At 36.7% G+C, this 18,472-nt stretch overlaps 1 protein-coding gene across 9 annotated transcripts in view; it reads right to left on the reverse strand.

Annotated features, from left to right (window-relative positions):
* LOC138761137 (probable E3 ubiquitin-protein ligase HECTD4) overlaps positions 1-18,472 on the reverse strand; it is a 322,279-nt gene that overhangs the window by 233,146 nt on the left and 70,661 nt on the right. For all 9 annotated transcript variants that reach the window (XM_069932802.1, XM_069932800.1, XM_069932806.1 and 6 more), the window contains exons 7-8: positions 13,742-13,912; positions 435-627 (exon numbers count right to left, since the gene is read on the reverse strand). In XM_069932802.1, the coding sequence (XP_069788903.1) occupies positions 435-627; positions 13,742-13,912 (364 nt within the window). The remainder of the gene's footprint in view (positions 1-434; positions 628-13,741; positions 13,913-18,472) is intronic.

Genomic DNA, 18,472 nt, shown 5'->3' on the forward strand with positions numbered 1-18,472 from the left:
TTTTTAAAATGTAAACATACAACACAGTAACAGGCCATTTTGGCCCATGAGTCCATGCCACCCAATTTACACCCCGATACGTTTTGAACAGTGGGAGGAAACCAGAGCCCCCAGAGAAATACCCATTCAGACACAGCGAGAAAATAAAAACTCTTTATAGACAGCGCAGGACTCAAACCCACACCCAGACCCAATCGCTGGCACTGTAAAGGCGATGCTCTAACTGCTACGCCAACCATGCTGCCCTGATCACAAGGATTTTCATGCATGTCAGAAATAAAGGTCAACACCATCATTATAGTCTTTTTTTCCCCCAATCAAAAGAAAAGTTATAATATTAACTTTTAAAAATTTTGAATACAAGAATCTTTAGCCAGACTCCAAGAAAATATTCAACGCTACAGAATCCAAAAACAAAACATCATTGCTCTTACCAGAATGGTCTTCTTTCAATGTATTAGTAATTGTGGAGCCAGTAAGAGCAGCCAATGTTGCTGAAGGGGAAGCACGATATCGGGAAAGTCGACTCAGCAACATTTCATTTATACTTTTTGCAGATTCTCCCTCTTTTCTTGTTAAAATATTTCGCTCATGGAGAGGGCATGCTGTACAGATCTCATCGTGCATCTTGGAACAGAAGAAAAAATATGATGCCAACTGTGATCAAACTTCATTGCTTGATTTTGTACTGAGACATTCATCAGCACCTCTACTTCCTCAGGAATTTGTGGAGGATTGGTATGACATTGGAAACCCAGGCAAATTTCCACTGATGTGAGGTTGAAAGAGTGCCGACTGGCTGCGTCACATTCCAGTACAGGGACACCAATACACCTGACCGTAAAGCCCTCTAAAAAGTACCAGACACAGCCCAGGACACCAAACCCTCCCCACCATCGAAAACATCTGCAGAAAACAGAGCCATCGGAGAGCAGCAGCAATCATGAGAGGCCCTCGCCACATAGCACATGCTCTGTTCTCGCTCCTACCATCAGGAAAGAGGCAGAGGTACCACAAGACTCGCATCACCAAGTTCAGCAACAGCTTTACCCCTCCACCATTGACACCTCAACTACAAACTCAATCAGGAACTAATTTAAGGACTACTTTTGCTCTTTATTGATTTTCTTCATTGTCTCTGTATTGCCCAGTTTGCTTCATTTCTTTATTTGTATGCATTTCTTTACACTGTGTACAGATTTTTTTGCATTACCAATAAGTGGTAAATCTGCCTAGCCCACAGGAAAAAGAACCTCAAGAGTTGTATGTGATGTCATGCATGTACTCTGACTATGTCCAAAAACTGAAAATTTGAAATTAATTACCTATTAACAACTGCAACAAGGAGTCTACAGAGCTAAATAAATACATTAATAGTAAAATTACTTATTTTAGGGAAAGTTTATTTATTGGTGTGAACTTCTATCGTTAATAGGACTGCATCGAAAGCCTGATAGAAGAGAAGGTACATTTCTCTTCATTAATATTTCTGATCTTGCCTTGTCTCCAAATCTGAGAGAATATTGGAAGATAAAATTTAATGTCCAACTGATAGCTGCTTTAAGTGGGGAAAAAAAAAGTTGACATGGATATCAAGTGAAAAACAAGTTGTTGGTGGGACAGAGCATGTCAAGCAGTACCTGTGAAGGGAAAAGGAGAGTCGACATTGCACGACTGAATAAGGGTCCTAATCTAAAGCGTCGATTTGCCATTTCCCTCCACAGATGCTAAGTCACCGAATCCCTCCCACACCAGTTTTCTTGTTCCAGAATCCAGCACTTGCTGTCTCCTTTGCTATGTGATAGTATTTTGGTGTCATGTAGCTACAGCAGCTGATGCACAGAACGCTATATTGCTGGAACGATATCTGACCAATGTTTAGTACATTTATAGCATACAACTCCTACATATTTGGAATTTTTCATTCAATGCTTAATTGAAGCTGCAGTTCATGAAATGAAGGTTAACACATTCTTATTAAAATGGTTCAATGTCATTGGACATATCCATTGCCTCCATGTTCATAATGTAGTACCTACATGCAAACCGAAAATGTCATAAATTCTCAGCCAGAAGCAAAATCAAATTTTCAGCTCAATATCCTTCATCGGGGGGCGGGGAAGCAGGTGGTGTGCCACATGATGACATGGGGTTAGACTGCAAATCCATACTCTCCTTGAAAAAGATGAAAAATAGTCAAAAGAATTAGCAAAACAAGAAAAATAGAAATATTGGAAGACCTGCAGAACATTTTAAAATGGCACCAAAGAAAGAAAAGCCAGTTGTTACAGTACAAGAAACTGAGCAAGTAAAAAAATCAAGATTAAAAAAAAGGCCTTCCTTGAGGAAGGATCCATGAGCAGTTCGAAAGGTACTGCCCAGGGGAAATAATCCAGGAGCCGGGGAGACCTTGGAATCTGCAGTACAGGGTCTCTCCAGACAATGTGCGCCCGACTCGGGTGAAGATGCGACTCTGTGCATGCGTGAGGATTCATGCATGTGCAGAGCACAAAAAAATGGAAGCAACTTTTAAAAAGACTTTAGAGACTTACAGCTCCAGCAAGCAAGAAGAGGAATAGAAAGGAGACTTTGTTTACTTAAGGTTCCACGGTCAAACAGTTGGAGAAAATGAAAGAATCATTTATTTCTGCAGCAGAAATTAAAAAAATACATGGAATCTTCCCAACAAGATATTAAATTTATAATGGCAGAAATAAAAAGATATGGAGAGATTGTAGCTGAAAACAAGAATTTTATGGAGAAAGGAGAAAGTGATGCAGCAGATGGATAAAAGATTTGAAGTTATGGATGAGAAAATTAAAGGAAATGAATTTGAAATTCAAGGAGCAAATAGAAGTGGCACAAGAAGAAATAGTTGCAACAAAAGATCAGCTAATGCAGAAAATAGACATCTTAGAGAACTTCAGCAAAAGAAACAAGATAAAGATTATTAGACTTAAAGAAGGAAATGAAAGACAAGAAATTAAAAAGTTTTTACATCGTTGCATTCCGCAATCTTTGGCTGTGACTGAATTTCAAGGAGACATTGAAATTGAGAGAGCACATAGAGCATTGAGACCATAGCCACAGCCGGACCAGAAGCCGAGTCCGATACTAGTCAGATTTCTTTGATACGAAGTACGAGAGAAGACTTTAGAGCTGGTGGGGAAGCAAGCAAAAGAACGACAGTCACCCATGATTTATAATGGGAATAAGAATTTTTTTAATCCTGATATAAGCTTTGAGTTGTTGAAAAAGATGAAAGAATTCAATGCAGTTAAAAATGTGTTATGGAAGAAAGGTTATGCCTTTGTCATAAGGTATCAGACAGATTTCAACATCTTTGTTCCAGAAGAGAGAAAGAGGATTTTCATGGAACCTAATGAGGCAAAGGTGTATGCCGATTCATTGCCTGAAAAAGCAAGACAGGTGGATGCTGATACTTGAATGTATTATCAGATGGAAAAAGTTTTGCTGTAACTGTGGAAAAAAGTAATATTTTGAGAGAGTTTATAGGGAGGAGGGTCTAACCTTCAAGTGATCTATATATGATAAAAATACAATAATGGATTGTTTGGTATATCGAGTGAGTTAGTGGAGACCATGAGCCTAATCACTACGAAGTCATGTGCATGAATGTGATTTGGATCACATCCCGAATAGATCAGGGGAATAGAGACATAATAACATTATGTGCCTTGGGGAGGTGGGGGGGGGCGGGGTCTTGATTAGCTCTTTTTTCTATATTTAAAAAAAATTGTACGCCGAGATTTACTAAGATTATTGTAACATATGCTGATATTTTAGTGGGAGTGAGAGGAGTGGGAAAGGGACAATTGATGGACAGAAGATTTAATATTGCTACATAATGGCAGGAAAATTGAATTTTAGTAGTTTTAATATTAATAGAAGTCAAAATCCAATAAAACAAACAAAAATGTTAAATTATATGAGAACGATTAAAGTAGATATAGCTTTTTTTGCAGGAAGCTCATTTGACTGAAATAGAACATGGGAAGTTAAAAAGAAATTGGGTTAAATCTGTATTGGCTTCTTCATTTATTTCCAAGGCCAGAGAAGTAGTTATATTATTAAATAGAAACTTACCAACTGAAATACTGGAATAAAGCAGGGAGATATGTAACGATTAATTGTCAAATTTATTCAGAATATTGGACATTAATGAATATAATATGCACCAAATGTAGATGATGGGAAATTTATACAAAATATTTTAATGCAATTATCATCCACACAGGTAAAAATAATAATGGGTGGAAATTTTAATTTTACTTTTGATTCAAAACTAGATAGATCAAGTGGAAATATTGTTAAAAATAAAGTAGTTAAAATCATGATAGATTTAATGAATGAGATAAGGCTCGTTGATAGATGGAGAAAAATTCATCCTAATGATAGGGACTATTTTTATTCTTTTAGACACAAGACATATTGATATGTTTTTAGTCTCTACACATTTACAAGCTGGAGTTCAGAAGATTCAATATCAAGCAAGAATATTATCAGATCATTCATCCTTAGTGATGTCAATTGCGTTAGAAGAAGAACAAAATGAAGGTTATAGATGGAGATTTAATACATTACTTTTAAAGAGGAAGGATTTTTGTGAATTTATGAGACAAATGATAAAAGATTTTTCTAGAAATTAATGAACACTCAGTAGCAAATAAACCATATATGGGACTCTAAAAGCCTATTTAAGAGGACAAATAAGTTTTCACATCTAAAATAAAGAAGGAATATAAGAAAGAAGTAGATCAATTAGACAAAGATATATTATATTTAGAAAAGGAATTGCATGTTCATAAAAATGAAGAGAAATGAAGATTATTGGAATAAAAAAAATTAAAACTTAATACAATACAATTTGATAAAGTAGAAAGAGATATACTGCACATAAAACAGAAATATTATGAATTAGGTGATAGAGTCCTTAAAGTTTTAGCATGACAACTCAAAGTGGAGCAATTATCAAGAACAATAATAGCAACAAAAAGAGAAACTGGTCAAAATCACAAACAAAACGCAAGAAATTAATGTTACGAATTTTTATAAACAATTGTAGCAGTCTGAATCTTTAAAGGATGAGGAAAGAAAATAGATGAATATCTATCACAAGTTACATTGCCTGAATTAAATGTTGATGAAAAAATGGAATTATCCAATTCCTTTACAGATGTTTAAGTATATGATATTTTGATGTCTTTGACAAATAATAAGGTTCTTGGAGAGAACGGTTTTTCTCTGTTTTATAAAGAATTTAAGTAGTTAATTCCTGTTTTTAAATGAGACTTTTGAATCTGAGAGACTTTAATGACTTAACAGAATCATTTAAAATAGCATTAATAAGTTATTCCAAAAAAAGGAAAAATCCTTTATTATTATCCTCTAATAGACCGATATCATGATTAAATACAGATTATAAAATTGCATCCAAATTTTTAGCTAACAGATTAACTAAATATTTATCTAAATTTATAAATATCGTTCAGACTGGCTTTATTAAACAGAAGAATTTTGGACAATCTAGCTAAATTTATGTTTATTAAATGTAGCCCAGAAAAATATGCCAGCAGTAGCGGTGGCTTTAGATGTGGAAAAAGCATTTGATAGTCTAGAATGAGACTTTTTATTTAAAGTAGAGAATGTTTTTGGAATTTCAAATAATTTTATAAATTGGTTAAGAGCTTTATATAATCATCCAAAAGCTAAGGTGGTCACGAAAAGGCAAATATGACCTTTTCCATTAGAAAGGTCATCTAGATAAAGATGCCCATTATCACCATTTTTATTTGTATTGGCTATAGAACCATTGGCAGAAGTGATATGAAGAAATAATGAGATTAAGGGTTTTACAACAGAAGACAGAACATAAAATTAGCTTGTTTGCAGATGATGTTATTTTATATCTTACAGATCTAGAAATATCATTGAAGAAAATAAATGTATGATAGGCAGAATATGGTTTGATATCAGGATATAAAGTCAATATAGGAAAGAGTGAAGTGATGCCTATGAATGATGGAGACTATAAATTAAGTAAGCAGGTGATGAAGTATAAGTGGCAAAAGGAAGAAATTAATATTTAGGAATTAATATTGATAGAAATTTTTAAAAATTATTTAAATTGAATTATCTACCATTACAAAAAAATTAATGAAGATTTAAAGAGATGGAAAGATTTATCAATAACTTTAATAGGAAGGGTAAATTGTATAAAGATGAATATTTTACAAAGTTGCAATATTTATTTCAGTCATTACCAATTTCCATACCAATTAAGTGTTTTAAAGAATTAAATAAAAGTGAAAGAAAATTATTTGGCGTGATAAAATGCCAAGGATAGCTTTGGAAAAACTAACATGGAAATTTGATCAGGGAGGTTACGGTTGCCAAATTTTAAATATTATTATAAGATTTTTATCCTCCTGTATCAAATTGGGAGAAGACAGCATGGGTATGTATTGAAATGAATAATATAGGAGAAACCAATCCAGAACATTTTTTGTATAAATGAAACAAGGAACTTTTGATTAATTCAAGATATGGAATGGAATTTATATAGAATGAGGAATTAAGAACTACCAAATAGCTAAGATTATGTTAAAGCAGAATCCACTTATTCCTTTCACTTTAAATAATCCTTTCTTTGATATTGGGCACAATAACAGGATTAAACAGGATAAAAGATTGTTTCTTAGGTTCTTTTTTTTATTTTTGAACAAATGAAAGTGAAATACAATATAGCAAATAAAACAATTTTTCATACTATCAGCTTAAATCATATTTTTAAAAAAAGAAATTAGGCTCAAATTTTAGTCTTCCATAACAGAGCCCATTTGAGTATTTAATAATATATACATTTATTGAGAAATTTATTTCTAATATGTATATACAATTACAAGATAAAATGCAGAAAAAGGAACTATACAAGTCAAAAAAAATGGGAAAAATATTTAAATATACAAATTCATGAGGCCTGGTCAAGATTGTGCCAGGAGAGTGTAACCAATACAATGTTAGATATGAAATGGTACAATATAATTTTTTTTTACACTAATTATACTCTTTCTTTTTCTTTGGCTTGGCTTCGCGGACGAAGATTTATGGAGGGGGTAAAAAGTCCACGTCAGCTGCAGGCTCGTTTGTGGCTGACCAGTCCGATGCGGGACAGGCAGACACGATTGCAGCGGTTGCAAGGGAAAATTGGTTGGTTGGGGTTGGGTGTTGGGTATTTCCTCCTTTGCCTTTTGTCAGTGAGGTGGGCTCTGCGGTCTTCTTCAAAGGAGGCTGCTGCCCGCCAAACTGTGAGGCGCCAAGATGCACGGTTTGAGGCGTTATCAGCCCACTGGCGGTGGTCAATGTGGCAGGCACCAAGAGATTTCTTTAGGCAGTCCTTGTACCTTTTCTTTGGTGCACCTCTGTCACGGTGGCCAGTGGAGAGCTCGCCATATAATACGATCTTGGGAAGGCGATGGTCCTCCATTCTGGAGACGTGACCCATCCAGCGCAGCTGGATCTTCAGCAGCGTGGACTCGATGCTGTCGACCTCTGCCATCTCGAGTACCTCGACGTTAGGGGTGTGAGCGCTCCAATGGATGTTGAGGATGGAGCGGAGACAACGCTGGTGGAAGCGTTCTAGGAGCCGTAGGTGGTGCCGGTAGAGGACCCATGATTCGGAGCCGAACAGGAGTGTGGGTATGACAACGGCTCTGTATACGCTTATCTTTGTGAGGTTTTTCAGTTGGTTGTTTTTCCAGACTCTTTTGTGTAGTCTTCCAAAGGCGCTATTTGCCTTGGCGAGTCTGTTGTCTATCTCATTGTCGATCCTTGCATCTGATGAAATGGTGCAGCCGAGATAGGTAAACTGGTTGACCGTTTTGAGTTTTGTGTGCCCGATGGAGATGTGGGGGGGCTGGTAGTCATGGTGGGGAGCTGGCTGATGGAGGACCTCAGTTTTCTTCAGGCTGACTTCCAGGCCAAACATTTTGGCAGTTTCCGCAAAGCAGGACGTCAAGCGCTGAAGAGCTGGCTCTGAATGGGCAACTAAAGCGGCATCATCTGCAAAGAGTAGTTCACGGACAAGTTCTCTTGTGTCTTGGTGTGAGCTTGCAGGCGCCTCAGATTGAAGAGACTGCCATCCGTGCGGTACCGGATGTAAACAGTGTCTTCATTGTTGGGGTCTTTCATGGCTTGGTTCAGCATCATGCTGAAGAAGATTGAAAAGAGGGTTGGTGCCAGAACACAGCCTTGCTTCACGCCATTGTTAATGGAGAAGGGTTCAGAGAGCTCATTGCTGTATCTGACCCGACCTTGTTGGTTTTCGTGCAGTTGGATAATCATGTTGAGGAACTTTGGGGGACATCCGATGCGCTCTAGTATTTGCCAAAGCCCTTTCCTGCTCACGGTGTCGAAGGCTTTGGTGAGGTCAACAAAGGTGATGTAGAGTCCTTTGTTTTGTTCTCTGCACTTTTCTTGGAGCTGTCTGAGGGCTACACTCAGCATAAATTACATGGACTTAATTCAAATTGTTTTGATAAATGTTTCACATGTAACAAAGAAACAGGAACCTTATTACATGCAATTTGGTCTTGCGAAGAAGTGTGAAAATTTTGGGAAGACTTGAATATATTATTGGGACAAATTATTGAAGATACAGATACTAAAAGATCCTAGAATATTTTTGCTTGGTGATTTATATGACACTGATACTAAATTGAAGTTAGACAAATATCAACAAAAATTTCTGAATGTAGCAATAGCGGTGGCACAGAAATGTATGGCAGTAACATGGAAGTCAGATAATTTTTTAAGTTTGGATACATGGCATACAGAAATTCAAAATTGTATACCATTGGAAAAGATTTCTTGTAATTTAAGGAATCAACCTGAGAATTTTTATATGATTTGGAAACTATAAATGCATTTCGTCAGTAAAAGTCAATCCACATCATCTATAACACCCACTTCTCCCAATTAATATATACAGGAATATACGAATAGTGAATGATAAATAAATTCAGGTGTTTTTTTCTTTTTTTTTTCTTTTTCTTTTGGGGAGAGAGGAGGATAAAAGAAAAAAATTATATATCATTTTGTATCATTTTTATTACATTGTATTGATATATGATGAAGACTTATATGTGTGCACTGATGCAAATGAAAAATAAAATTTTCAAAAAAAATGCTTCATCAGAACTATTTTGAATGACCTGAAATATTGATTCTTTTCATTAATATTCTTCTCTTGGTTCTCTACAAGAAAAAGATTTTAATCATTTGCCATGGGACAATTGCACAGAGACTAATTCCTCTTTTATTCCTGACCCAGGTGGCTATTAATCATGTAGATTCAGGAAGGACAAGGATATAAGAGGAATGACTTTGCTCTGCAGTGGAGGTAAATGCAGTGAACTGGAATTCACTGTGTGTATTGTTCAGATGGCTGGCTCCTTCCTTGGCTTCACCCTCACCTATCCCAAAATAAACCTTGGTTTTTCCACCCTTCCTCAGATTCACCTGAGGACTATTGTATCTACCGGCCATTGATTGTAAGCTATTAAAAGCGTGTTTGTTCTCCACACTTGTCTCTGAGTGCAAAGTTAATAGCTTAACTTTGAAGCATGATGAAAGCCCTGTTGAAGCCAGGCATGCTCCAGGTTGACCCTCTGTACCCAGAGGCCCAGGAGGAATTTGCCTACAGGTTGGAGTGCTTCCAGTCCTATCTGACAGCCACACAAGACGCCTTCAACTCCAATAGTCTCCGGAGATCTACGTTTCTCTCTCTCGAGTCGGCCCCAAGGGGTTCGCTGTCATCAGAGACTGTCCTTCAATCCCTGCCAATAAAAGGCTTGGAGGTCCACTACATGAGGCCTCAGAATGACGTGCTGGCAAGGCACCGGCTCTCTCAATGTCGACAACATCTGGGTGAATCGCTGGATGATTATGTCTTTGAACAGTGGGCCATGACTAGAAAATGCCACTACAAAGGGACACCCTTGTCAAGGTATGTGAGGCAGAGTTGGGGAAGAAAGACTTAGCCAGCACCCTGGAGCTGGCGAATGCACTCGAACAGGCATCACCATTTGTGGACACTCTCTGGAAGACCACGACGTCAACTTCCAGAGTTTCTCCACACAGCCAAGGCCCTGAATCTCACGTAAAATTCCAGTAAGTACGTGTTCAGGACTAAACGTCTGGTGATCCTGGGATTTGTGGTTTCATTGGCCCTGATCAAACGCACCCCCTGCTAGACCTTCCCGATCCCAAAGACCATGAAGACCTTAAGGAGGTGTCTGGGCTTCTTCTCTTACTATGCCCAGTGGGTCCCTCACTATGAGGATAAAGTCCATCCCCTCTTAAATCCACCTCCTTGCCATTATCGGCTGAAGCCCAGGCGACTTTCGACTACGTTCAGAGCTACATCGCAAAGATATGTGGTAGACAAGAATGCACCTTTCCAGGTTGAAAGTGATGCCTCTGATGTAGCTCTGGCTGCTACCCTTAACTAAGTGGCAGAGTGGAGATCATTGCCCACCTCTTTGCCCAATGTAGATTTGCAAAAAGTGTGTGAAGAGGAATGCAAGGAGCTTTATCACGTTTCATCCCCAGTGGCAACGTGACAGAGGACTCCTTGATTTACGGACTGTTACCATAATATACTCTCCAACGCCCTCTGGTTGGCCGAAAGCTGTTCGTCTTTCAGCACACTGAGATGTCGATCTGGGAATGCTACCAAGTGGCACTTTCCAGGCTGCAGGAGTACGTGCTGAGAGATGCGCTGAGGCTTTGTGCAACCAACACGAGGGCACTATGGGGAAGGAGCACAGTTTACGGTCCTCCCATTATCAGGCACTGAGGGGCTGACACAGAGGCCCTTCAACCAAACAACAGATTGGAGGGAGAAACAACAAGGTGCTATAGGGGAGTATTAAGGCAACAATGTAAAACATGAAATGTACATTGATGAGATGACTGACACTAGGTAAAATGTTTAGAACAGTTTTTTCTATATGTAAATAACTTACTCGACATGAGATGACTGACACTATGTACAAATTTTGACAGGATTTGTAAATAACTTACTCAATATGACTGAAACTAAGAATGTAAAGTCTTACACAGTTTTTTCTTTTTTACATAATTTATTGTGAATAAAGTTTATTTTTGGAAAAAAAAAGGTATAATTATTCACATGAATAGGCACTAATTTGTGCAAAGATAACATTATGGCCTGATATCTGTGCTGTTTCAGAGAAAAAAATTATAGCATCTCTGCCAAAACCAATAACTTAACACTAGGACCAGTGATCTGAACAATTTAAAAAGTCTGCAAAATCATCAAAGGGCAAAGTTTTCATCTTATGTCCATATTATTTATTAAAGAATGAACCAGAATAATGCAAATAAATAATTAAGATATTTATGAATGAGAAATTGGCTTGAGAATTAAATCACCATTTAATCAAATCATCAAACACAGTGATTGGAAACTTTAAATGTTAAAACCAATTAAATGAGAAAACTGGAATCAATATTTGTTTTATATTAATCATGACTAGAAATTCTATTAAATACCTCAGTACAAGCTAGCATTAAATTATAATTTGTTGTGTGACAGAGAATTTAGAGGTGGTTTGGGAGGAATTGTTAGAGCAGTTTGCACACACACATTTTAAAACATAGAATATTTGCAGGACGTTTGCAGAATGCTTTTTGCAGGAGGCAACAAAGTATCGAAAACTGCTTGCCTGGGAGAGCATGTGATCTTTGCAGGCAGAGGAGAAGAGTTTTGCTCTCAAAGAGGGAGGGTGTGAAAGAGAGATAGAAGACAGAAATCAGTTCCTGAAGGACAAGCTGGCAAACTCTGGAAGGCTGCCTGGTCAACGGAGAAGACTGGCAATGTGAAAGGTGACCTGAAATAAAGAGGATCATCTGGAGAACCCTGAAGGGGGCAAGTTTCGTCAGCAAGACTGATTGAGAAGAAATCAGTTGCGGATGTCCTAGAAAAGGAATCTCTCTCTGAAAACCAGCAAGAACCCTCCTGAGTGGTAACCATTTGCCTGTTAAGCACCAAAGACTAGTGAACTTTGTTAATGCTAACTTCTGTGCACAGTACAGAAATTGCCTGCAACCAGTGGGATTGGACTGTGATCCAAAGAACTTTTCTAATCTTAAATATACATTATACACACCTGCGCTTAGTATTAGAGGGGGGTGGGGGGTGGAATTAAGTAGTTAGGTTAAGTAATAAGTTAATTTAATTCTATTTTCTTGTTCAAATATAATTAAAAACTACTTTTGTTTAAGTAACCCTGTGTTGTAGTGCAAATCTATTGCTGCTGGTCTTTGGGGTCCTCTGGACTCCGTAACATTTTGGGGCACTAAAAGAACAGTTTAGTAATAACTTCATTTCTCTTCCTCTCCCTGCAACCAATAGTGGAGTCAGATGCATGCATTATTACCCCAACACTTTTTCCAATCTTACATGCAAAATACTGCAACTCATCTCCAATCAACTTTCTGCCCAAATGAAACTGATCTACAGGACTAAAAGGAAACTAAATCCAAAGCAAATACAGATCAGAACTATGGATATCCAACTGCAATAGTTGAGTTTTACTAGAGCAAGTTATCATTCATTTTGAGAGAAATTGAATACAAAAAGACAGGTTACAGTGTTCAATGAGGCCACATCATGACTACTGTTTATATATTTCTCCTCCGTTTGTGTCATGGAAGCTTGAGGTAGAGTCCCAACTTAACGTCAACCCATTCACTGAAATATTCAAAACAATACACCCACCTGCTCCTGCTGTAAAACCACTCCCTAACAAAAACTTACAGCAAAACCCTGGAAAACATGGACTACTTCTCATGGGTTGGTAGCCACCTCTTAGTAAAAAGCAGATACGGTTAATGATGTTCAATGTACAAGCACAAGTGTTGGAAAATGGAGGAAAAGGATAGTTGAAGACCAAGACCTCTGACATGGCACAAAGCACTTGGTCTACTGCATAACTACAATTCCTGCTTTCCTGTATAGTCCAGACTCCAGCATCTCAAGGAATCATAAAGATACCAACAATGTTCCCACATAAACCTTCAAATTCATTTGAAGAATAAGCAGATCAATGTATACACTCCTTCACAAGTCAGCATCCCCAGCATTGAAGCCCATGACATTTAGTCAACTTAAGGGGACAAGCATATCATTCATAGGCCTGACTCCAGATTCCCAAAACAGACATGAGTCAGAGAAGACTAATTCTAATGCAAAAGTCACAAAAAGCTTGCATGTAAATTGAGCAACTTATCATTTATTGTGAGGAGAAATTAATACAAAAATAAAGAGGTTATGTTTCAATTACATCAGAATGTACTATGTAAATACTGCACTTTTTAAGAGCGTTAATGCATTGGAGGCAATTCAGAGGTTTGCTACCATCATATTTAGAAATGGCAGTAAAAACACAATGCTGGAGAAACTCAGCAGTCAAACTGTGTACTTTATATAGCAAAGATACAGACTTCCATACTTTATTCCTGGAAATGGCAGGTTGCCCTATGAGAAAAGGGTTGGCAGGCTTATTTCAATGATTCAACAATTCTGAAAGTTTAATAAGTAACAATCAGGAAATGAAAGATCACAATGGTTTACAAACAAATGCAATGAGGCATCTCAAAATCAATTTTAAAGTTACAGCATCCAGAAACTTACCATCAGTTCAAAGACATCCATGAAAACAGAATGGCCCTTGGGAGTTTTCTCATTTAAGCCTGCAGGAGACCAGATCCAATAGATGTAAGTTCCATCAGAGCAGAGATGGACTGTGGTCATATTACTGCCAACAGGGAAGTGATTCAGTGGCATAGACACTATCTGTGATACCTGAACAAGGAAGAACAAACAAAAGGTTAAAACACAATTCACCTGTGGGATCGAGGATTCTCAGTTTGAAAGTACTTGCCCAAACGCCAGCACTAAAGAATTAAAGACAGAAACATATGATAACAGGGCAACGAAAACAAATATGCATAATCAGCCTGAAGACATTTTCTCAAATAATGTCAATAGGATGTTAACAATGGTCTGAGAGTATAGCTCTCAACACTTAAAAACATCAATGTGGCATTCACTCACATTAGTTAAAAAACAATTTGCATTATCCATTTATTTTAACAACTTCAAAGCTGGTTGCAGCTGTGGAAAATGTTGGTTAGATCATGTATGGAATATTGTGCGTATTCTCCTTGCTACACTATGCCAGGCTTTGGAGAGGGGGCAGAAGGATGTTGCCTGGATTAGACAGTATTAGCTATATGGAGAGCTGGACAAATTTATTTTCTCTCTGGAGTGTCAATGGCTGAAGTCCAACCTGATACAAGTACTAGTGTATACATTGATGAGAAGCAAAGATAGGATAGATAAATAAAGTGTTTTCCCTATGGTGGAAGTGTTAAATACTAGAGGGCATAGATTTAAGGTGTCAGAGAGGCAATTCCCCCCTCCCCCCACAGGGTACAAGAAGATATAATCGCATTTTTTACAAGGTATTTAAACTGACACATGAATAAGCAGGGAATTGAGGGATCTAGACCATAAGCACGCAGATGTGCAGTTTAAATTTCCATCATGAATGACACAAGCATTGTGGGCCTACCCTTTCCTGTGTGACACATGTACTTCAAGAAGTGCAGGATAGTCAGTGTATCGGTTCGCGCTATGCTATTAAAGTCCAAACCTATCCAGCTTCCCTTTATAACTCAAGCCTGCCTTTCACAGTAACATTAACAGGAAGGAATGCTTCCTGGTCACTTTTCATCTTAATATCTTTCTTATAGATGCATGAATAAAATGGTGCACAATACCCCAAATACAGTCTAACATCTTTTTCAGTTGTAACATATCAGCCCTGCTGCTGTATTCAATGCCTTGAATGTTGAAGCCAAGCATGCCAAATGACTTCTTCACCAGTGTGAAGCCAGAGGAACTCAGTGGGCGAGGCAGAATCCATGGAGGGAATTGGTCACTCAAGTCTACTCTTGCAAACTTGTTATGTCCAATTGATATGATAATACTGACAGTGTTTTTTTTAAATATCCTGCAACCACGGGGTCTGTGCCTAAGATGACACCATCTGTGCTGGGCAGCAAGGGGTGCAGACTCCAGCAGAGCAGCAGACGGGCACAGGGCACCAGACACCAGGAGAACATTCCCCATTGTAAAAGAAAACACCAAGATCCGACCCTATAACACAGTGACTATGGCAGTGGACCAGCAAGGGGATCAGCGGCTGATGGACTAGGCTTTGTGGCTTCATTGGCCCTGATCGAATGCACCCCCTGCTAGACCTCCCGATCCCGAAGACCATAAGGAAGTGTCTGGGCTTCTTCTCTTACTCTGCCCAGTGGGTCCCTCACTATGAGGATAAAGTCCATCCCCTCTTAAATCCACCTCCTTCCCATTATTGGCTGAAGCCCAGGCTACGGGGTCCTGGAGACTGGTTCATGGGAACTAGGTGTTGGAACTGGGATTTGAGATGGTGCTGAGGGCAAGAAGGGCTCCTGCTTGGGCACTGAAGGCTTCCTTTTTTTTCCAAATGTTATTTTATTGACACATGTAAAAATTACATACATAGCCAAAATTACTATATATCAAAATCAATACATGCTATTTTATCATTTTTTTCTCTCCCCCTAACCCACTCTCTCCATCACAGAAAAAACCCCAAAGAAAGCAAGAAGGAAGAAAGAAGAAAAAAGAACAGAAAAAGAAAGAAAAAAAGGAATAGATTAATTTTAAAAACAACACTGGTTATTATTTTATAACTAAATTATGACCTAATTATTTTAACATTTACAACTATCAATATATCTACCAAACATAAAATATATAATAGAGTAAAACACTATTGTATAACATATAATACTAGGTCAAAATCTAAGAATATAACACACACACACACAATTAGGGCGAGCCAGGAGTGATAAAGTCACACCATATTCTACTAATTGACATAATGCAAGTACTTATAAAGTTATAACATCAATCTTTTGCATATATGGAAACCAAATTCTCAAAGAATTATCAAATTTATTCTTTAAATTGTATGTAATCTTTTCCAAAGATATACAACTTTGCATTTCACCAAGCCATCTATCTAATACTAAATCTGTATCCAATTTCCATGAAACAGCTATACATTTTCTGTCAACTGCCAGTGCGATTTTTAAAAATTCCTTTTGAAACCAATCCAATTTTAAATCTGGATTAATCTGTGATATATCCCCCAAAAGAAATAGCATAGGATTTCTCAGGAGGCTAACACCCATTACTTGTTAAAGAAAATCTATTAAATTAGTCCAAAAAGAGTTCAGTTTGGGACATATCCATGTAGAATGTAAAAAAGTACCTATGTCCTGTTTACATCAAAAACGCTCTCTGAAATATCTAGATTCAATCTATTAAGCTTTTGTGGTGTATAAAATTATACTGTTCCATTTTATATCTAACATTTATTGTATTTTTCACACTATCATAACATATATGTGTCCAATTTCTATCAGTTATATCTATACTAAAATCCTTTTCCCACCTTTGTTTCAATTTATTTAAATCTTTCTCCTTTACCCCTTCAAAAGTCATAAATACATAACAGATATAAACCTTTTTATATTTCAATTTGATAGTATTGTTTCTATTTCATCATCTTCTAACAGTAAATAAGAGGCATTTAATCTTTCTCATAAATAAGCCTTTAATTGATAATATCCAAATATTGTATTTTTTTTATTCCATTTTTAATTTTCAATTGGTCAAATGTCATAAATAGCTTCTTTGTTAACAATCTTTAATAAACTTTATTCCTTTTTTTGACCAGTTAGTTTAAAATTTATATTATACAATGTAAATGGGATCAATTTATTTTGCACCAGTCGCATCCTCCCCAATATATACCCCTTAAATCCCATCAACATATGTACCTTATGCCACATTCTAACCAAATGTGTACCTACTCTCCCGTTAACTTTATGCCACTGAAAAAGAAATAAGTTGATTATTATACAACAGAGTCAAAGCCAATAATTTATCCCTAGAGCCTATCATTTTATTTTTCTTTATCCATAACTTCATTAAATGTTTTAGTATAGGCACATTATATTGTTGTAACAAATTTATATTCCACCTCAACAAAAATTGATGTATTTCAAATTCAGAAATACTTGCCATCTCAATTTTAGCCCAACTCAGAGGCCTTACCAAATCCATCAATGAACTAATAAGTTTAAGTTGGGCTGCCTCATAATAATTTTGAAAATATGGTAAACTTAGTCCCCCTAACTCATATTTCCAAGTTAATTTATTCAAAGCTACTCTCGAAAATTTATCCCTCCATTAAAAACTCCCTAACCATTTTATTTAAATCTCAAAAAAAATTTTTATCAAGTAAATACAGAATAGATTGAAACAAATATTGTATACGTGGAAAGATATTCATCTTAATTGTATTTATCCTTCCCATTAAATTAATACAAATCCGTTTTAATTTTGTTCATTAACGGAGCATAATTTAATTTACATAAAGATTGATAATTAACATTCAAAATTATACCCAGATATTTAATTCGATCAGTCCACTTCAAATTAATAATATTCTTATAAACTGAATAATCTCCTTCACTTACCGGTAATATTTCACTTTTTTCCCCAACTATCTTTATATCCAGAAAGACATCCATATTGTATTAAACATTCCTTCAAATGCAAAAGTGACTGAGCTGGGTTTATTAAATACACCAATACATCATCAACAAATAAATTAATTTTATACTCCTCATCTAAAACTTTCATACCTTGTATCTGTGTATTTTGTCTTATCAACTGTGCTAAAGGTTCAATCACTAACGCAAACAAAGCTGGTGATAAAGGACAAGCTTGACGAGTTGATCGAGTTAACTTAAAAGATTCCAAAATCAAACCATTCGTCAATACTCTAGCTACCGGTTTACCATATAGAGCCCTAATCCAACCAATAAAAGAAGGACCCTACTTAAATTTCTCCAAGACTTTAAACAAAAAATTCCATTCAACTCTATCAAATGCTTTTTCTGCATCTAAGGATATCACCATCGGGTGATCTAAAGATTGTCGAAACCTATTAATCAAACTAATCACACGCAAATGTTATCTGAAGCATATCTATTCTTTATAAACCTGTTTGATCAATATGAATCAACTTTGGTAAAAATTTAGCACTAGAACGAGACTCAGGTAATTCATAATGTTCTCCAGCTTGACGTAATACATCCCCAAACACTGTAGAGAAATCATCATTAAAAATTTTATAAAATTCAACCGAAAATCCATCATCACCAGGCGATTTACCATTTGGCATTTCCAGCATAGCCATTTTAATTTCTGAATCAATAAATGGTTCTTCTAACTCCT

The sequence above is a fragment of the Narcine bancroftii genome, chromosome 4 (assembly GCF_036971445.1).
Source record: "Narcine bancroftii isolate sNarBan1 chromosome 4, sNarBan1.hap1, whole genome shotgun sequence".
NCBI lineage: Eukaryota > Metazoa > Chordata > Chondrichthyes > Torpediniformes > Narcinidae > Narcine > Narcine bancroftii.